General features: G+C 38.9%; 2 protein-coding genes across 3 annotated transcripts in view; one reads left to right on the top strand and one right to left on the bottom strand.

Annotated features, from left to right (window-relative positions):
- Positions 1-22362, bottom strand: part of Pdgfd (platelet derived growth factor D) — a 232886-nt gene that overhangs the window by 111615 nt on the left and 98909 nt on the right.
- Positions 17723-19570, top strand: Ddi1 (DDI proteasomal shuttling factor 1). Its single transcript, NM_001085475.1, is given in 1 exon segment — positions 17723-19570. A coding segment is annotated over 1 exon segment (1227 nt). The 5' UTR covers positions 17723-17940; the 3' UTR covers positions 19168-19570.

The raw sequence follows: 22362 nt of genomic DNA, 5'->3' as shown, positions 1-22362 counted from the left end.
GGCATTTTGCTATCTGTCTTCTGTGTCTCTATCTGCTACTTGCTATCTGTTCTTTTACAGTGACTTGCTATATGTTTAATAAACTCACCCATTTGAAAGCCAAAAACATGGCTATTGTGATTCACTCTGTAGACCAGAGCAAACATGCACACAAAGGGAGCTTCTACTGTCTTTGCATAGAACCATACATTCAACTAGCTACTGATTAGGTTGATAAATTCTGCCAGTTAAGACCTAGAAGCCAGGTAAATTGGCTTAAAGTATAGGGCAATATGTATTGTCACATAGAAAGTCAGAGGAAGAAGCTTCTAGTTTTGGTTAATGCAGAGCTTAGCAGTCACAGGTTTTTGACATGTCAGTATCAATATGGTGTTAGTAGAAAAACCCCCTTCAGTTATTGCTGTGCCATAATACATGATGAGAAACAATCTAAAGAAGGAAGTTTTATCCTGGCGCCATATGGGTAGAAAGGGCATGATAGCCAGAGCAGGTGTCTGGCTGGCCAAATTGCATTCACTGTCAGGAAGCAGGGTATGATCAATCTCATGCTCGATTCACTTTATCTTTTATATTCAGCTTAGGGTCCCATTCCATAGAATGATGTGGTCTACATTCAGCATGGATCTTTCCACCTCTGTCAATTTAACCTATATAGTCTTCCTAGACAGCCCAGAGGCTGGCCTTCTAGAGAATTCTAGATCCCATGAAACTGTCAGGCAGCATTAACCATAATAGCATGTCACAATTCCAAAGGAATGTTAGTTTCCTGAAGAAGGTTTGGGAATAAGCCTTTGCTCACTTTTTCAGTACTCTGAAATCTCTGGCAAGAGTGGGACTTTGTGTTGCCTTCAGTTTTATGTGTTGAAATCATAGGCTACATGCTGTCTTATAAGGGAGCACAGTCTACTGGGAGCCACTTAGGTCATAAGGGCAGAGCCCTCCTGGACAGATTAGTGCTTCTATAAAGAAATACCAGGAAATACCCTTGGCATTATTTACCAAATTAGGGCAAAGTGACAAGGCATTACCAGTGAACCAGGAAATAGTAAGATTTGCTAGTACCTTGATCTTGGACTTACTGTTTTGTAAAACTATGAGAAACAAATGGAATTTTTGATATTTATAAGCCATCGTGTCTATTTTGTTACAGTGATACAAACAACTAAAGCACATGTTGCCTATTTATCCTGTTAAGAGTTCCTGGGTCTTCGTCCTGTGTGTTTTATTACCCAGTTTATATAAGTAAATGCAGAAAATTAAATCTCTACTTGTTATAAGTAGACTCTTAGCCCATTGACATCTCAGTGTTCTTCTCTTACTTTCTCCAGTTCTGAGCAACCGAATGAACAGACCTGTCATAAAAAGTCCCTTTAACTAATAATCTACTTGGACCCCACACACTTATACATGGAAACACTCAGTAAACAATGATTAAAATGAGGAAATACTCTATTTTCCTGTACTAGGTCAACTGTTAGTGGGTGGCATGTTTTTTTGAAGACTGATATTTGGAATAGGGCTTAAGTTTTCTATTATTACAAGGTTTGAGTTGTAGCTCAAGGATAGAACACTCGGCAAGCATGCATAGAGCTCTGATTCAGTCTCTAACTTCAAATCAAAAGAAAGCAAAGCAAAACAGAAGACAAAAGCAATTTTAGTACATATGCCAGGGTGCTAATTCTGAAATCTCTGGCAAGAGTGGGATATTTGGGTTGCCTTTAATTTTATGTGTTGAAATCATAAGCTACATGCTGTCTTATGAGGGCGCTTACTCTACTGGCACTACTAATACTTATTAGACATGGAAGGTAGTCAATGCTTACTCTCTGATATATTACACTTTCCTGGCTACTGTTGAAGATGCCGTTTGTAAAGATGAATGTTGCCATTTAATGTATAGAGCGATGGGCAAATGTGCTGTAGTGGCTATTGCGATTATTACTTGTAAATAATTATGAGAAATAGGATTTTTGTCTATTTCATAGGTAAATGTTTAGTGGTAAAAATTATGATGTAAAGAGTATAGAATGAAGCTAGGATACAAAATTTCTTTGACATTCTGATGGAAAACTTATCATATGTCATCATATTGGCTCAGACTGAAACCTTTGGCAAATAAAAGCTGTTTTATTCCTCATGAGGTGGCAGGAAATGATAAAGCCTTTCAATGAAAATAAACAAATGAATTTCAGAATGCCTTGGAGGCAAGGTAGGTATTTCAGTCCCTGTGCATATGTGAACACCCTCACCTTCACTCCACAGCACGGAAGAAGATAGGCTAGCTGTACCTCCCTGAGCTGAACAAGATCATTGCCATTCTGAAGCTAGATTTACATCACACCCCAGTCAAACCTGGGACATGAAGTCTTGCTGGTGAATTTCTGCAAACTATGATGCCTCTGTTCTGCTGGATAACATGGTCCCCTTACTGTGAGTAGTAACCCACATGTTCTGCAACTACTGTTTCAGGATATGTTTCAGTCAGCTGAGTTCACACCACTCATATGTGTGCCCCAACCCTCACTCATTCCATTTGTTATGGTATGTTATGATAATTAGTTCTTTTTTTTTTCTTTTCTTTTTTTTCGGAGCTGGGGACCGAACCCAGAGCCTTGCGCTTGCTAGGTAAGTGCTCTACCGCTGAGCTAAATCCCCAACCCCCGTTGTCAAAAATGTCAACAACCCATAACAGAATCACCGAAGCAGAATCTTAATTGAATTTTCTTAAACATTTTGTCCTTTAGGCATGACTGTGGTGGACAGTCATCTCAACTGCTAATTGACCTAGCCTACTGTGGGCTGCACACAGTTCCCTAGGCTAGACCCTGAATGTATAGGGGAAGAGACATGGGTGAACAAGAAAGTAGTTAGCATGGGCGTGCTCATTTCTCTCCACTCCTGACTGTGGGTGCGATGAGACTAGCTATTTGAGTTCCAGTATTTTCTTCTGCAAAGCTGAAATTGTGGACCAACTAAACCCTCCCCTGCCTTATGCTGTTTTTGCAGGATACTTTGTCTCAGCTGTAGGAGTGAGAGGAGGGCATATGCTCTTCTCTATTTCCCTTCCATGCTTCAAGTGTGGTCTGCTTCGATAATTCTTCTTGTTTTCTGTATCTCCATCCCGTCTTTCATTCTCAGATTATTCCGATACTCTTCTCATTGGACATGTTGTATAGTATTAGCATTGCTGATTAGTACTTTTCCTATGCTGGGTGGGATTCTTTTCTCTAAAAGATAGACAGACTTCTCTTTTTCCCGGTCCTTGGCCACAGAGCTCTGTACAAACATTCAAGCCCTTCCCTTATTCAGGGTATTCCTTGCACAATGCGCATGCTCCAGCTCCTCAGCAGTAAACCATCTTCCTTCCCTTTGGCAGACATCATCTTTTATGTCCATTGCAAACTTTTCTGTTCCTAAAATATATATTATACTTTGCATTTTACATGTGGATATTATATTATTGGTTTTTAGCTTGCTCTTTCAGAATCTACAGGAGGTCAGAATATGCTTGCTTAAGTCAACATTCTACATTGAGCATCTGGTGCAGAATTGACTAAATGAATTTGACTTTGAGACTTAAATGAATAACATGGTGCCTGGACAGATGAGTTCAGTATGACATGATATATAAATAATTCAACATTGATAAATTTTTCTTCATAGTAATCAAATTCTCTGACACTGTAACTTTCACTGGATTAATGGTTTTTACTGAATTTATTAATTTGGGAAAAGTTTGATGGTGCTAGTTACAGTGGAAGAAATATGAAAGACATAAATCTTCAGAAAATATAGAGCTAGAAAAAATCAAACATATTGAATCCTGAATAAAAATGCCAAAAATTATGAGACTCATCCTGATGTAGTATTGGTAAAGACCATCTTGTACAAATATGAATGTTTGCTCTGAGCAGGGAGAAAAGATAAATGTCTGGGCACATGTGGCACTGGTTAGCATTATTAGAGCACAACAACAGCAATTGTCTCTGTAAAGAAATGTGAGTTTAAATAAAGTTTGCTCTCCTATATTTGTCGTTGGTAAAACACATCTTGTAATTTAAGTACCAGTTTCTTCCTTTGCAAAATAGTTACAACATAAATTCCTTTACCAGACTGCTAAAAACAGCCTGGAAATGTGGACAAGTTTTTCACCAAATGCAAAGCAGAACAGAAATGTCATTAGGCTGAGCAGAAAGAAGAATAACAAGTAAGTCTGAATGCCAACTGAATCCTGGGGTTAAAGGGTGGGAATTTAGCTTCAGCAAGCAGAGGAGCAGATGCAGTAGGATGCAGACATATAGGTGCACATGTCAGTGTTCCAAACTTCTCAACACAGCCTCTAGGCCTATTAGGCTTGAGAGCTACTCCACTAATTTTTCTCTATTAAATTTAAGATGACTGCAGCTGGGGTTGGGGATTTAGCTCAGTGGTAGAGCACTTGCCTAGAAAGCTCAAGGCCCTGGGTTTGGTCCCCAGCTCCAGGAAAAAAAAAAAAAAGAAAAAAAAAACCAGATGACTGCAGCTAAAGGACACACTGAAAATATAAAATGGTAAATATCACCAAATTCTACTCATTTCGAGTCTTCTAATGCATTATAGATAATTTATTGGTAGCTTCTAAATGAAAACCAAAGAGGTTTAGGTTTCCAAGATGGCACACTGGATAAAGGTACCTGAGGACCTTAGTTCAATTCTCAGGACCCATTTGTTGGAAAGAGAACAGAGTACTGTGGATTTTCCTTTTCCCTTCGTAGCACGCTGTAGCCTGAAAGTGTGTGTGTTCTCCCACACTTGCATCCCTCACAAACACATGTGCAGAGAGGGCAAGGGCGAGGGAGAGCAGAGAACATGAGTGTACTTTCTATTTATTTATGTTTTTACATATTCTAAAAGTTTAAAATGTCAGGGCAAGAAGTAGAATGGATGTAAAGCCAGGAAAGGGAATACCACTTGAAATGTAAATTAAAAAGTCCAATAAAAAATGAAAAATTCGCGGTTGGGGATTTGGCTCAGTGGTAGAGCGCTTGCCTAGCAAACGCAAGGCCCTGGGTTCAGTCCCCAGCTCCAAAAAAAAGAAAAAAAAAATGAAAAATTCATAGGGAAGCACAAGTTCTAATCACAATAATTATTTCATAATGTTACATTTTGAGCAGATACTTATACACTTAAAGAAACAAATATTTCACGAATATGTGGAAATAGGGAGTAAGGTTTGTACTTTTCGATTTCGATGTTACAAATACTAAGCTGAGGAAATAGTTACATTTTGCATTATATTTTTCAAGTATGTTTATAGGACTGCCCATATATATATATATATATATATATATATATATATACCATACCAGCATGAGATTCTCTCCATGAATGTCTTCAACTAAGGAAATAGTTTAAAAGCCAGAGGAATGTCAATTAAAAAGATGTCAATTTCATTGTATCTTAGGTTCATTCTGGGTGCTTAAATGATTTATCAGTCATGGAGAACACATTGAAATTCTGGGCTATGGATCCTCTCTTCTCATATATTCTAGGGCAAAGGACTCATCTAGGTTGTATTAAGAACCTTGAGCTAGCCTGAAATCTAGGGAAATGTCTTCCTTAATGGACAAGTTATTGCTACAGAAATATGTTTAGCAAACCAAGGAAGAATTTTGAGTTGTAATTACCTACATGTGATTAAATTTTTTCCTTATCTTCAGTCTAAAAATAAAGGGTCAGACAGTGGCACCCACTCTTGTATCACATCTGGATTGTGGTAACTTCAGGAATGCAAGCAATGAAGTAATTTTCTTCAGTCTGACTCACCAGCAAGGATCTGTTACCAAAATATCTCAGTCAGCATTGTTTCAGGAGATTAAGTAACTAAGGGTCAGTTCCTAAGAACATTCAATCGTAGACTAGATTGTTGTTCCATTTTTCACTCTATTTTACTGATTCCGTTATATCTTTGTAATTTCCCACATAGGGCCATAATTTAGTTTCTGGCCTTGCTGGTGCAGATCCTGAGAATGTGGTTGGATTGTGGCAAGAAAATGCAAAGGAAAGTTACTAATTCTGAGCCATGCTTTAGTTTTTTCAAGTGTTTTTCTTTAAACCTCTTGAGCTTTCATAACTGGACAGAGCGTTCTGTTGAACAGGCAGTTTGGCTAAGGCTCAGAAATATACATAGCAGATCTAGATCTAGCTTGAAGCTAAGATCTGAATCATTCAAGCCCTTCTAGGTTGGTCAAAACCCACTAACCCCAGATATGAAAGAAAATACATCATTTTTAGTTTAAGCCACTGAGTCTTGAGATGTCCATTACACAGCTCAACATGCTTAATTGTTAGCTAAGATACATAAGAACTGTATATTTCAAAATTAAGAACAGACATGGCTACTGATGTGGATATTATTGGAGGAAAAATATACACACCTTGTCTACAAGCAATTACAAGTAGTGATAACTGAGATACTTGTGAGTGGCATATTCAGGGACGTGTTAAAGCCTCCTAATTTCTTAAGTGCTAAAAGTCTTCTTCAGTGCTCTGATACATGGAAATGACCATTATTCCTGACGTTCTATCTTGATTAGTTTAGCAAACAACAAAAGAAGAATGCAGCCCACAAAGGCATGTTATATTTTTTTCAAGTTTAATGCATTTATTTTATTTTATGTTGCTATTTTTAAATTTTATTTTTCTTGGATATTTTATATATTTACATTTCAAATGCTATCCCCTTTCCCCTCTTCCCCTTTAAGCCATGCTATACTAATAAAAGAAGATTGTTTCAAAGTAGGATATAACAGAAGATTTTAATTATGTTCTAAAGTTTTAATATAATATAGAATGTATGCAGGCTAAAATATACTAAATACATTCATCTTGCTTCATTAGAATAGTCCACAAAATCAAGTGTGAGTTTCTGTTCTGTAGTATGGATTCAGTTGATCACCTATTTTTTTGTGTGCTTTAAATTTTTAACTTAATGGGTTCCCTCAGGACATTGTTTAAAATTAGTAGTTGACTAAACTCCCTTCAAAAGGCTATTGCATTAATTTATGCAGTCTTCCTGGGAATTCAGAACTGTTTCTAGAATAATGCTTTCATGATTATTATTTAGAAGTGTCACATTACCATACCATATATTTTTTGTTCCACCCACAAGGGACAGATCTTATGCTTCCAATTTTCTTATGTCTGTTTCCAAAACATGTGGTCCAACCACAGTGATAAGAAAGGAACAAGCTGACCTTAAAACTTACAAGAAATAAATGACATGATACTTTATCTTAGTTCCTGTGACTACTATGTTAAGTCAAAATTTAGCACACAGGCTGGAACTTAAAATTTTTTTGCATTTAGGTTTATATATACAAACTGTACATACACTGTAATGTGTAGCCTACTTTTTATTGCTATTAAAATTTCTTGGATTCCATACAGGCAATAAATTATATAAAGTGTCTAGATTTGGTATTTATTTTCTTAAAGGCCTGTTGGTATAAATTTATAGATAGGCAAAATGTAAAAAGAACAGAAAATGTTTGCCCAAATAAATAGAACATGTATACACAAACCTTGAGTGAGCAACCACAGCCAAATTCTGTGGCAACTAATATAATAAAACAGTTACAGTCATTTCAGTGTTTTGTGGGCTCCCCAGAGTGGAATGTTCCACTTTTTAAAACTTTGTATATAATTAAAATTCTGTTGCAGATATGTGCTCCAGTGTCTTCTGGAAAAAGGTATAATTAAGTAACCCGAAGCTTTGTAAGTAAGCCTTGCTCGATGAGCAAGAGCTCTGCCATCCCATCTGTGGTCCCCTCTCTGAGCATCATGGATCCTGCTCACTCCCTGTAGTTCTCTATCTATCTTCATCTCAGATCTTCAGTATCTTCTTTTGTAATTAAGGCTTTCCTTTTTATTCCTTTACCAAAGAGAGATTCACAGAACTATCTTTAAACATACCTACTGGGAGACATTGAAGATGTGTTGGTTTTGAGTACTAGTGGAAAAGAACATTGAGAATTCTAGCACAATATCTAATCTAGTATATAAAAGCAGGATATTGATCCATTCTGATAAACTACAACAGTTCTCTGAGTGTCCAGGCCCAATATCACATAAAAACAATTTTGTGTTAAGACACACAACTATCTTTTTCATGAAACACATTATGGAGCTATAAGGTTTAAGTAACATCGTGTGGAAACACAGGGCTCAGCGCTTCTAAGAATGAAATATTATTTTAGTTACAAACTTCCACATGGAGTTTGCAGCAGAGATTTGCACAGACTGGCAGGAAGACTATTGTCCCTTACATGTGCCACTAGACTTCTCTAAGGAACAATCAACAATTTTCCTGCATATATAAAAGTCAACTTATGTTTAATATTAGCCATGTTTTAATGTAGAATCTAAACACAGTTAAGAAAATGGTAAAAAACTTGGATAAAAAGGTAATGTGAGGGTAAACATTTCTTCAAAGAGTCCTTGCTTTTGACAAGATCCTATAAACTTCAACATTATATACCACATGTATAATGTATGCCATATATGTGACATTGGTCAGCCTCCTGTGGTAAGAAATCACCTGATCAGGGACAGGGTTTCTCCCTGCAACTCCACCACAGGAAGATCTCTTATAAAGTGCAATTTGACATTTAGTGTAAAAATGAAGTTTTCATCTCTTTCACTAGAGGAGGAGCATGAAACATGTCCTGAATATGCACAAATGCTTCCCGAATAATCCAACATTATATGATCTGAAGAAAATGGAAACATTCTAATTCACCAGTTATCATACTTTTGTTGACATTGCAAGTGTAGCACAAATGGTCAGAGGATATGAATTTCCTGCAAAGAACCACAGTGGGTTGACATTCAAATTGCATGCAAATAACTGCAGCTGAAGTCAGTGCTTCCTAATATTTGCTAATATTGTCAAAACAATGAGGCAGATACTTAGACCTCTGTCAAAAACGTGCATACAAATTACCCATTTGCACACATAAGTGTCAAATCTGTTCAGTCTCCACAGTAGAGCTGATTTTAAGGTGCCGTGTGCAGAATATGGAACATGTTCTTACTCAGTGACAATGTCATCTTAACACAGTATCCTAAATGATTGAAGCTGCAGCCCAATCCGCTGAATCAATACCTGATAGGTTTCTTGGCCATCAACAAAATACGAACATTATCATTCTTTAAAACACAAAGAAAGTTATACATTCGTGGGAGTTTGCTTCATGCTTCCCTACTCCTAACTCCCGGCCCCTGTCCCTTACTGAAGAGCCACTGGCATTGCTAGTTGCTGGGGGAGGAAGAATGATTCATTTTGAATGTGTGGTGACTGGTAAATTCTCCATACTCTAGTGGTTACCTTTACAGATATGGGCAGCACTAATTGGATTTGGTGTGTTAGCAAAGATTAAAAACAACTGTCTGATGCCTTTGTGCATGAGAATTACTCAATAAGTATGCAAAATTCCCAGGCCCACTGTTGGGGCACTTTCGACTCTGAGGTAGCCAATCCAGAGCCAAAGTGAAGAGCACTGCGACTGCCAACCCAAGGAACAATGCCAGACACCCTCCTGAAGCCACAATATGATTTTGCTTGATTGATGATGTGAGGTGCAAATTCATTGCTTTGCTCCATGAATTACTTGAACCTCTTAAAGAAAGTAGTTTAGGAAAAATCAACACAATGGATAAAATATGTGACTCTACCTGACCTGTCAAGTTCAATCATAGCACATGTCGCCTGGAAAGAGTATGCAAACACGCATGTGGCATAGGCCATCTTGGGAGAAACAAGATCAGAATAATGCTTCCGCTGGGAAGTTCCCAAGGAAAACAAGAAACACACAAAGCTTCTGGAAATGGAAAGATGTCAGCTCTGCAGGGATGTTCATGTGGAATCTGGGAGATGCACTGGAGAAGGAGCTGTGCCTGCTCCAAAAGCATAAACATCACAAAGTCACAACATTACCACTACCTTGTATGCCTTTCTCAAAAACAAGTCAACCTCCAACCACTGGAGATGGAAGCAAAGGCTCTTTCCCGGGAGACCTGAAAACATCACCTGACTGCTGAAGGCCCATGGAATCTGACTAGGGGTTCTCAGCAGCTCTGGGCAGGCTAAGTCAGGCAGAAATGTGTACCCTCTCAGCCCTGTCTCTGCCAGGGCAGTTTCTGAACTCCCATCTGGGACAGTGGCTGTTGTATCTTCTGACTGTTTTCTGCTGACTATTCCGAAGAGTTCCTACCCATCTGGAAAAGAGATTGCCCCCATCATTACTGTTTTACATGACAGGATAGCAAAGTCCTGGTAGAAATGACTGAGGTGTTCATGGACATACAGGTATAGAGGGAGGAACCAAAGAACTTGGGATCAACTTCTCTGATTCAAAAGCTTTCCATACATCGATTCATATCTCTGCTCTGACTCCAGGGATTGTGCCAGGGTTCACAGAGGATCGTTCTTCACAACTACAGTTGATACAGAATATTATGATTTCATGAGGCATGGTAGCATATCTTTGTTTTCTATGCATTTTTTAGACTACTTTTGGATACAATAACTAGATCAAGTCAATATTTTCAAAGAACAGATATTAAAGATGTTGTGATGAGCCATGAACTTGTTACATTAAACATATGAAACATCTTACTTATTCATTGAGACATTTTTTTGTTTAGTACATTTTTACTTATATTAGCTAAGAATATTCCTCCATTAAAAACACAACTGATCTTCCTTGTAATTCTTACTGGGGGGGCTGGTTGCTAACTGTGAAGACATTTGCTCCATAGACATTGTTACAAATTCAATTACAATTTTACTTTGATTTCTATAATTTTCTATGTTTTTGGCTTGTTTGCTGCAAATCCAAGTGCTGATGATACTGCTTTCAACTTTCTACGTAGAGAGGCCACAGAACAGAACTTTCATACCAGATATCTCAACCGTAATAGGGTTTCCCTTTTGGATGTCATTGAAATGTCAGTATATTTCATGAAAGTTCATAAGTAGTAATTTGTGGTTATCCTTGGAACATCGGGTCCAATATCTCTTAAACACAAGCCCACTACTACAGCTTTACATTTTAGACGAATAACATGGCAGTTAGTAATCAAAATACAACAGGCTTTTATTTAAAGTTAATAGTGTTTTGAGCTCTTTTTCTTTTAATTCAGAGAAAGTAAAGGACTCAGTAACAGTTTTGCCTGGTTTGCTGGAGACATTTTGTTTCATTTCATCTAGTTTCTAATGAACAATAAAAATCAAAGTTCTTATCTTCTTTGTCCTCAGTATCACAAATTGGTATTCCTGGTTTTGAAAGCCAGGGTACAAATTCTGCTTAGTTCCTGTACTCCTTAGAGCTACTCTGAGAAACAACATGAAGGTATTTTCCTGATACTGAGCACAAGAATACATCAGTGGTTAAGCACATGTTAGGAGGCACAGCAAGTAGAATATTTATGAGTGTGTTATAAATACTAATGTGAAAGAGGACAGTTGAAGAAGCTCTAGGCCCAGTCCCTCAGAGGGTACACAGTCCACTGATGCACAAATGCTCTCCAACCATTCTAACAACAGAAGTTCCACAAGCCTGCCGGCATGCCAACAGTCTCAACTCTTCCCCTGTCCAGGTTGCTAAATTCAGTTTGCTGGGGGAAAACAGATAGCAGCTGAGCTGATTTATCTTTTCTTTGCCATCTTAAAATAATGAAGATTTGATTGATCAGGCTTTATTTCTTGTTTTCATGTTTGGAATACAAGGAAATTCTACAGACAGGTGGGCTTGAGCCATACTAGTTACCACAGCAATTCATTAGCTCACGTGCTGCTGAGAATGGCAAGGCCACACAAACACCAGTCTGGAAATTCTTTCCTATACGAGACAGTTGCAGAAGTGCTCCCTTTCATTTATGTATTTGGTAAAAATCCAAATGTCTGGGATGACAAGGGGCCTTTTCTTCTTTATTTGAGATCTTTCAATATGCATAACTATTCTACAAAGGCCTGGCCTTTTGTGGCCTCTGGCCATCACCACAAATGAAAGGACTTGCCACACAGTGAGTTTGGACATGTTCTGATTAGTTGATGATTAGGAAGTGTATGCTATTGCTCTGTATTGAAAGGTTAGATGTGTGAGGTGAAGGCCTGTGAGTAACCCCAAATCTAGCTACTTTCAGATTTTCTTTGATATTATTGGTCAGTCTGACACATCATTATAATCCTCTTCGAAAGGTATTATGATTCAGCAACTGTACATATTCACAAGTAGAACATCTGTAAAGACTTTGGGGTAAACTCCCAATGAAGTATGCCTATTTTCTATGAAAACACGCCCAACTTACTAAAGAAAAGCAGAAGCAGAGATGGGTGGGCAGCAGAAAGCCCAAGACTGAAGGACTCTTCACTGCTGCTCATTGGCTGAACAGAGACAATGAGCCATTCAGAGTTTGACCAGGGTCTTTGTGTATGAAGTAACAATTTTATCATTTGGAAGCAGAGGCTTCCATTTTGCTTGTGCCTGTGGTGAAACTAGGGTGGGGATGGGGTGTTTTTTGAGAAAGACTATCTTTCTGATGTGCTAATTTTTACCATCTTAATACATTGGTTAAGAATCAATCACAGGAAAACAAGGTAGAACAATTTACATGGAGCAAATCAAAACTAAACCAAGGTCAAGAAAGTATTGTGATCCTTCAGGCATGCATTCTCACTAGATCCCAAGTTGGTGACGTCCTTCTTACAGCACCACTTCAGTGACAGTTCTTGTAAGGATTTTAGATAGTTCCAGAAATTTCCCCCATTCTACTGCTGCAGCACACATACATCTACCTGCTAAGTAACCATCACTTCTTATTCATACATCTGTTGTTAATTTCTATTCCATAACACAACTCAGCAATCATGAATTTTTATCTCCATTAATAGGCAACTTGTTTGGAGGAGGACACTGACTCCCATTCTTCTGCCTGCCCTCCTATCCCTAGCTTATTTATGGTCATGAATAGTGGTTATTAAATAGTTATGATGCGGAATTGATGACATGTTTCTAAGACCATCTCTAAGTGTGGAAAACAAATGTGTTTTATATTCAAAGCATCCACCAAACCATTGTGTCTATACATTTCAGGACACTTTACAGGACTGAGTCAATTGGCTTTCAATGAATGGTTTTGCCTTCCATTTACTTGCTAGGGGAATCATTTGGAGGAAAGGGTAAGACAAAGCCCAGAAATAATAATAATTAGAATAGACAACAAATTAAAATAGCTTTCCATCTTAGCGTGGTTCTGACATCATTGGAAAATGTATATGGTTGTAAGTGAAAGCTTTTACTAAGATTTTTGTCAAGTGGCCTGTTCTTCACTGTGAAGGCAGATCTGTGTTCATTTTGTTATTAATCCTATTTTGACATGTATCATGAACAAGAGACATGATAAGAACTTTCAGAATTTCAGGTTGTGCAAGGCAAGGGATCTGACATAGAAGCATGTAATGCTGGAAATAACTCAGAAATAGTTTCAATGTAACAAAGCTAACATTTCCAAAGGTAAAAGCACAATGAAGATGTAATGAGTGTTCTGACTTAGAGACTTCATTGTTCTCTTACTGACACTTTGTCTAAGCTTATGAATTACTAAAAAGCAGATGGAAGAACAATGAAAAACTCAGTTCCTTGTCCAGAAGAGAGCTGCATTAGCAACCACATTTGAAACTTTCACATGATGATTTATCTGCTTATTCAGTCTTGATTACTCTCTCTCTCTCTCTCTCTCTCTCTCTCTCTCTCTCTGTGTGTGTGTGTGTGTGTGTGTGTGTGTGTGTGTGTGTGTAAGATCCACGTATGTATGATTATTTGTTTGTGAATGTGTGTTTGGCATTCCCATGACGACTTTCAGTGTCAGTTCTTGCCCTCCAAGTTCCGTGAGATAGGATCTCATGCTGTTTGCCTCAGATTCTAAGCCAGGCTAGTTAGCCACAGTTCTCCAGGGATTCTTTTGTTTCTCCCTCCCAGCTTGTTTTGACAGTCCGGGCTTCCCAAACAACTGCTACCAGATCCAGCTTTACGTTGGTCTTAGGGATCTGAACTCAGTCCCTTACTAAGGAAGAAACTCAGGGCTTCCTGGAGCTAAGCAACTGATCTGCTACTGATCAACATCCTGAGCCATCAGGATTTTAGAGGAAGGACTCCGAGCAAAGTAAGCAAATATGAGTACTCAACAAGCTTTGATTATTATGTATGTGAGACATGACATTTAATGAGACGTTCTTTTTTTCTTTCAGAAAAATAAACCCCATATTTATTTTGTTTTGCCTTAAGCATGTTTGCCTTAAACATCAACTGAGTGCAGGACCATCAATTATCTAAGGTTTCTTGTTATTGTTGCATGAAGGCATTGGTTTTCAACTTAGCGGGTCACAATTCTTTTGGGGGCGTTGAAAGACCCTTTCACAGTGGTCACATATCAGACATCCTGTATATCAGGTATTTACATTATAATTTACAGCACAATTGCAATTATGAAGTAGCAAGAAAACTAAGTTTATGGTTAAGGGTCACCACAACGTGGGGAACTGTATTCAAGGATAAAGGCATTAGAGAGATTGAGAGGCACCGCATCAAAGTCTTAAAAGGGAGCTAATTGTAGAGGTGGTTTATTCCAGAAATAAAATGAAACAAACAAATAAAAAAAAACTCCTTTTTTTTCTTTTTTAATCTACTATGAAGTCAGTGTTCTCTCTTCCATTTTCTGAGTATTTAGATGTGTAGAATAAGAATTCATTTTCTGAGAGACAGCCACGAGACTCTGCAGAATTCTCACCTTTCAAAGAAAGATTCAATTATGTTCTTATACCACACTTGCAAAGAAAAACTATTCAGGAAATATTTAAAGGATTCCTAGAGAAAAAGCAAGAATCTCAGGTTACTTCATGAGCCCACCTGGTTAGCTCACACACCATCAGTCGACACTTCTGTACCACAGGGGTTCATGGCAAACTTGATGTTTGGGAATGTGTAAAATCTCCATGTTTATTTCATGATCAGATGATGCCTTTAATTAAAATTTGAGGTTAAGAAAATTATACATATAATATTTGAATCACCAATCGTGCTGAGTAAAGTCAGTGAAGTAAGCAATATACAAGACAGGAAAAGCAAATGGCCTAGGGAGACTGTTTATCTTTGGAGAGTGTAGCTGCTCTGTGAAAAAGGTTTAAGAGCAGAGTGGGTGGAACCGGCTGATTCCAGTCAAGGCTGCCTTACTGTGTGAGTTAGGGGTGATTAGAATTAATTGGCCAGACCTTGAGACTCTTTTCTTCCTTCTGGGTCAAAGGTAAACAGTAAAGCTTACTTCCTAGCAAAAGTGCCAGAAAAACGAAATAATTACGTCAAGGTAACAGAACAGTTCCCATAAAACTGATTTGTTTGTTATCTAAGCAATGGTAACATTAAAGAAGATCTTAGTTTCTTTTAATGTGAACCTTCAACTTTTGCTTTACAAAAACTGAAAGAAAAGAACAGGAATAGCACAAAAATATTCTTTATCCTACTTATCCTACCAAACCAAACCAAACCAAACCAAACCAAAAAACAGCAACAAAAATCCCCTAGTAGTATCTCCATAGTTTAATAGAGTGTAATAGACACTGTGGAAATCAAATGACCTGCAGAGATGTGTGGGTAAATCACTTGGCACACAGCAGTGAGGCCAGGAGTTCAGATCCTGACAGCCCCAAAACTGCCAAACAGGTTTGGATGCCAGCCTGTGATCCCTGGACCTAGGGCTGGAGCTGGGGATGCCAGGGCCATCGGAGTAGCTGAGTCTGAAAGCTCAGCTCCCAGGAATAGACCCTGCCTAACACGTAGGGAGAAGAATTAATAAGAAGCCAAGTGCAAACTTTGACCACCATGTTCCTGTGTATGAGTATACATATATATATATGCATATATGAATACATATGCACACACATACACATGCAACAACAGTGATCAAAATGACATTGAATGGTTATATTTCGATGCCTTTTCAAATCTCTATTAGTAAAATTTTCTCTAAATCATTAATATTTTTACCAGAAAAATCTGTTCCTTTTTACCCAAACATTTTGTATTTTCTCGATATTAAAAAATCCTATAAATCAGAGCATGCTCCTCCTCTTGATTTATTTCTCCACTGTCTGATACCCACCTAACTAACCCCTCATCTCGCTAAACCTCTCTCTCTCAGAAAATTTTTCCTACTCGACTTCACCGTTTCCCATGTCTGTTCTCCTAATAGTGATTTCTGTCAGGCCGTGCAGAAATTTAATATGGTTTCTTCTTCATATTTCACATCTGCAGTTTGTGTTTATGCATGCGTCCCTGTTTAGACTCTGAGTGCCTATAAGAACACAGCATGAATTGAACATCATTTATGACTGTATCTCCAGAATTCAGCTAATGCTTCCTGTTATGCAATCAGTCAACATTCATAATATGAGGAAATAGAGTATGGCCACATTGAGATAATTAAAGCATGAAGTGATATACAATCCTTCATCGTAGACAAACACAAGAGAAACAGAAATAAAAGAGTATTTTTTAGGCTGGTGCAAGAGCCTCTGCAGGATGGGGCACAGCTTAAAGTTCCTAAATACAGGAAAGGTTCGCGTACAGAACTGTGACTACTTTTTGATTCATAGGTATACACTTGTGAAGGAGGACCAAGGGACCCGTGAATGCTTTATAGCACAGGACAATTTAAGAAGTCTAGAGAAAAATGAACATACAAGAGTTCTACCCAATCACCCTTGTCTTCAGATTTTCTACTCTGAGGTAGGTATTTGTGTGGTGGGGTAACTGTGCCCCAGGGTCAGAGATAGAAGTATTTAGCTTCTGGGTTGTCGTGTACTTTATGATAGAAGCTGCATTGAACTGCTTTCCTCAGAAGTTCCTTTCTCTCATTTGGTGAAGGTAACAGTCTATTTTTACCCACTCTTCATGGGTTGTTTTAGAGGCTGTTTTTCCACTTTGTCTTCAATATGACCCACATCAAGTATGTCCATCCAAATGAGAATGCCTCTCTTCCCCACTGCTCAGTTCTGCAATTTCCAGGCTCCATCAACATCTCCACCTCAGCTTCTGAGATGCTCTCTGGATGCTCATATTCTTCCTCTGCTGCAGACCCTTCTACATGTCAATTACGGGAAACAGCAGCAACCACCAAATGTCTCAAATCTTTTTTATTCTTTTCTATCTTCTTACTACCCCAACTTCCTGTTCTTCCTCTTTCTCCCCTGCATTTTATTTTTTCTGAAATGGCTAACCTCTTCTCACCCAGAAAAAAATGTCCTCCTTCTACATTCTGCTTGTCACTTCTTTAGTGGCCACAGCCTCTGTGCTATTTACTGACAGTGCTGAACAATTACGCCTACCCAAACTGATTTACCTGTCTATCTTCAATGGCAGGGACCCGTGTGATCTACTAAGGATGCAGCATATCCCTTGAAATGTCAAAGTCACACCCTCACTTTTCAGAGATATGAAAAAGTACATAGAATACAGGCCTACAGTGAGCAGACTGGTGAACAGACTGGATATTAGCATGTTTAGAAGAAAAATGAGATGATCTGCATAGCCTGTACTAAGTAGGTTTTGAGAGCCAGTCTTGGAACCCATTGGCTTTGAGCAACTATTTCTATGGAAACAGACATTCTAAGTTCCAAACAGCACACACATATATGAAATTGCTACTTTACGGCTCCATGGGGTATCAGCTGGCACTGGGGCTAGGAGGCAACCCCCACTCTAGCCACTGGCTTGCCTTTCTGAGAGTTGAATGAGTTTCACACCAAGGTGTGAGGGGCAGGCCAAGTATACACCCAAACCAGCACTAGTCAGCCAGTGAGCCACCAGATGTTTTCTGCCATCCTGGCCTCCCTGAGCATATATCATGCTGATCACTGTTTATTGTGTGCGTAGGGACCTCACAGAGGTAACCTTTTCCTTACAGGTCAACGCTGACTTTGAGCTCTCAAACTTCAGAGTCCTCTGTGAGCTTGAATCTGGTGTGCCTGCGGAGGAGGCCCAGATCGTCTACATGGAGCAACTCCTCACAGATGACCACTGCTCTCTGGGCTCCTATGGACTCAAAGATGGTGATATGGTTGTACTACTTCAGAAGGATAATGTGGGACCTCGGCCTCCAGGAAGGGCTCCGAACCATCCTCGAACAGATTTCACTGGGTCTGGGTCGGCTGTGCCTGGAACATCAAGTTCGCGACACCCACATCCGCATCAACACCATCATCACCAACATCAACGCATACCATCAACACAGCAAGCCCACGGATTGGCTTCTGGAGAGAATATGGCTTTTGCTCAGGATCTCAACAGCCCTGCCCTGATTCGAAGCATGCTGCTTTCCAACCCCCATGACCTGTCCCTGTTGAAGGAACGGAATCCTGCTTTGGCGGAAGCTCTGCTTAGTGGAAACCTCGAGACATTTTCTCAGGTCCTGGTGGAACAGCAGAGAGAAAGGGCCGTGAGAGAGCAAGAGATGTTTCGTCTTTATTCTGCTGACCCATTTGATCAGGAGACACAGGCTAGAATAGAAGAAGAAATCCGACAGCAGAATATTGAAGAAAATATGAATATAGCCATGGAAGAGGCTCCGGAGAGTTTTGGACAAGTGGCTATGCTCTATATTAACTGCAAAGTGAACGGGCATCCTTTAAAGGCTTTTGTTGACTCAGGTGCCCAGATGACTATCATGAGCCAAGCTTGTGCTGAGAGATGTAATATCATGAGACTGGTAGACCGACGGTGGGCTGGGGTTGCTAAGGGAGTAGGCACACAGAGGATTATGGGCCGCGTTCATCTGGCTCAGATTCAGATTGAAGGTGATTTCTTACAGTGCTCTTTCTCTATACTTGAAGAGCAGCCCATGGATATCCTTCTAGGGCTTGATATGCTCAGGAGGCACCAGTGTTCCATTGACCTAAAGAAAAACGTGCTGGTTATTGGCACTACAGGATCACAGACTCACTTCCTTCCCGAAGGAGAGTTGCCCTTGTGTGCTAAGCTGCTGAGTGGAGCAGTGCAGGAAGACTCTTCAGACAAGGAAGTGGCAGGTAGTATCAAACATCCTGTCAAGGGTCCAGGACGGAAAAAGCATTGAAGGACGTCATATGTAAGCCACTGACACACGGAAGCAAGCCTTAGGTCCCAAGGAAATTATAAGACATGAGCTCACTGGCAAAGTCATCATTAAAAACAACTTAGCAACCAACCCTGGCCTTGTGACTGAGTTCACAGATGGGTGACTATGTAAGTCATCAGTGATTCATCAGAGTGTGTATGTAGGCCCAGTCCTTCACTCCCAGATCACCGAACCTCATCCAGGGGACAGAATGGAGCTTCAAGTTGGCCTCTCAACAATCTAGGAGAAAGAAAACAAGTCTCCCCTATCAGATTATAGGATGGCATGTCCAAGCCAAGGGTTATTTATTTTGTTCAAGTCCTTAGAAAAGAAGCCATTCTTTAAGGCTAAAACTTCATGTAAACGAAATGTTTTCACATAAGCAATAGCAATGGTCTTGTATTATGCACCCAACCTCGTGTGAATATGGGGTATAAGTGTATGTGTGTGTGTGTGTGTGTGTGTGTGTGTGTGTGTGTGTGTGTGTATGTGCGCGCGCGCGCACCCCCTAACAGTCATAGAGCAAAAGTTGAGAAATTTGGATATCTTTCTTAATCTCTTTCCACCTTAGCTTTTGAGACAAATTCTCACAGAACCTGGAACCTTTCCAGTATTGCTATTGTATATTATTTATCTGATTAATCCCTCTGTTTTATATGAGTGCTAGAGATAAAACCTAGGTCCTTGTGCACCTGCAACAGGCATTTTACTATCTGAGCCAGATCTTCAGCATCCCCTGTCACCCCTTTACATACCTTTTAGAGACAGGGTCTCATGATTTTCAACCTGGCTTCAGATATGGCTGAAGAGGTCCTTGTATTTCTAATTCTGCTGCTTTCATGTAGTGGTGGGTATACAAACAGGGCCATGACACCAAGTATGGTGATGTTGGACAGAAAATGTAGGCCACTTGTACATGGCAGACAAGCCTTCCACCCACTAAGGTATATCCTAACTCTAATGGCTTTCATGCTCACAGATCTGTCTGTTTTCATACTTGTTCTCTTTAGGATATGTGTGAGTAGTCTGCACAGTCTTCTTCCTCCTCGAGCTGAGCTGACTGCTACTCACAAATGCCTGCTTAGGGCAACATGCTCACCAAGTTTACACTACTTTACATTTTCTCTATCCCAAGATTCCCCTAAGGTCCAGCTTATAACATCTACCTCCACCCTTTTTGGTATTCTCAAAGCATATTTTTCTCCTTATTTTTAAAGAAAACACAATTGTAAGACAAACAATGAACTGGACTACTTTTTAATCTTAATTCTGGATGTTCTTGGACTGTATGGTGATGGCCTTGGAAGGTGAGTGTGAGCCATAGATAGGCCAGGACTCGGATACCTATTTTAAAATTTTAGTTAGGCCATCTTGAAAGTACATGCTTAGGCCTTTCAGCTGTTATCTGAGAAAGCTGACTTTCAGACTGATTAATGCTGGGAAGTAGAATCCCTTTGACTTAGTTCTAGCCTAAAACACCTGAGGATAACACTTCAACTTCCAGAGGCTGTCAGAACAGGGGAAGTATGATTAAGAAGGATAGTAGAGGGTTGTGGAAATATTTCTGTGGCCAGACTCTCTTTGCTCTTCCAGATGACCGAGCTCAGTTCCCCCAGCCTATGGAGGGTTCCCAACTAACTGCAATTCCAGCTCCAGGAGATCCAGTGCTCTCTTCTGCACTCTCCACACACATTCACATACACATATGATCACACAGAGACACATGTTGATACACATTACTTTTTAAATTAAAAATATTGATATTATAGAAACCCTATTATATAAACCCATTTAAAGGCAAGAAGTCGTGCTCTGAGCAGACCTCACTGTCACTTATCTGCTTATCCTGATTGCGTCATAGGCAGGGCTGAGCAGACCTCACTGTCACTTATCTGCTTATCCTGATTGCGTCATAGGCAGACCTGCTTTACAGCCAGGATCAAAGATCTATAGTTCCTAAAAGTTATAAGAAAAAAATAATCTTCCCTTATAATAACATTTCACTTTCTTTGACTTGACTCTTGGTGATAGTGCTATTCTTTCTAAACACAAGCTTACCTCCAGTGTTCTCATGCCCACTTTTCTAATATTACCTATATCTGTGTCAAATGTTACACAGCAGAACTACTAAAAGATCCATGGACAGACATCTTTTTGTTCTTTGTTCCTAATAAGTACTCAAGACAAACTGCAACTACAAATAGAAGACAATTAGGTCCAAAGAAATGGCTCAGTTTGTAAAGGCGCTTGCCGCCAAGTCTGTTTCCTGAATTATATCCTTGGGAGCTACATGGTAGAAGACACTTCATTTCTATAGCTTGTGATCTGAAATCCTCACCAGAGTTTTGTTATGAACCATCCTACCAGGAGGTTATTTCTAAATGTTTAAAAATAAATGTAAAGGACAAATAAATAATAAATAAGATGAAATTTATAAATAAGCAATACACCTATGAGAAATGTGGAATCCCTCAGTGAATAAAAAATTGAATTTCCATATCATATCATTTCTAGACTCAATCTTAAGGTCACTTTTGTCAAACATAGTACATTTACAGTGTCACATGGGATCAATTTTAATATCAAATGACTTATTTGGTCTTTAAAAGTTATTCCAAACATCACAGAATCTTTCAGGTAACCCACTCTGTCTTCTCAAGATTGCATTCTTCCAGGACAGCTATTGATCCAATATATTTGTTTCATAGTTTTTAATAAATTGATCCTCATGTTCCTTCTGCCAAAAATACATTTAAGCTTAGAGGCTACCTTTCTTATATATGAAATCAGTCATTTCCTAATTAGTAATCTTTATCAATTTTAACTCATTTTTGACGTGTTCTTCATAAGGCAAGTTTGTATGCTTCTAAAAATTTTCATACTTCTTGGAATATGCTCGAAGTTTTAAAAATACAATTTAAGTGAATGGTTAAATTAAAATGGTTTTGTTGACTTGATAGAAATGACGTAAGAGAAAGAAAAGTCCATGCAGTTATTTAATTAGCTGATAATTTTATTGATTAATTTTTTAAAAATGTTGTCTTAGAAATCCGAAGTATTTGAAAACTTGGTCCTGGGATTTAACATCTTTATATAATCCTGCATAACATATGAAAGTGCCCTGATTAATTAAACTTAAATGCACACATTTAGGGAAAAAATGCAATATCCTTT

This window comes from Rattus norvegicus, chromosome 8, assembly GCF_021556685.1.
Source record: "Rattus norvegicus strain SHRSP/BbbUtx chromosome 8, alternate assembly SHRSP_T2T, whole genome shotgun sequence".
Lineage (NCBI taxonomy): Eukaryota > Metazoa > Chordata > Mammalia > Rodentia > Muridae > Rattus > Rattus norvegicus.
This window is presented reverse-complemented; position numbering and strand designations above follow the sequence as displayed.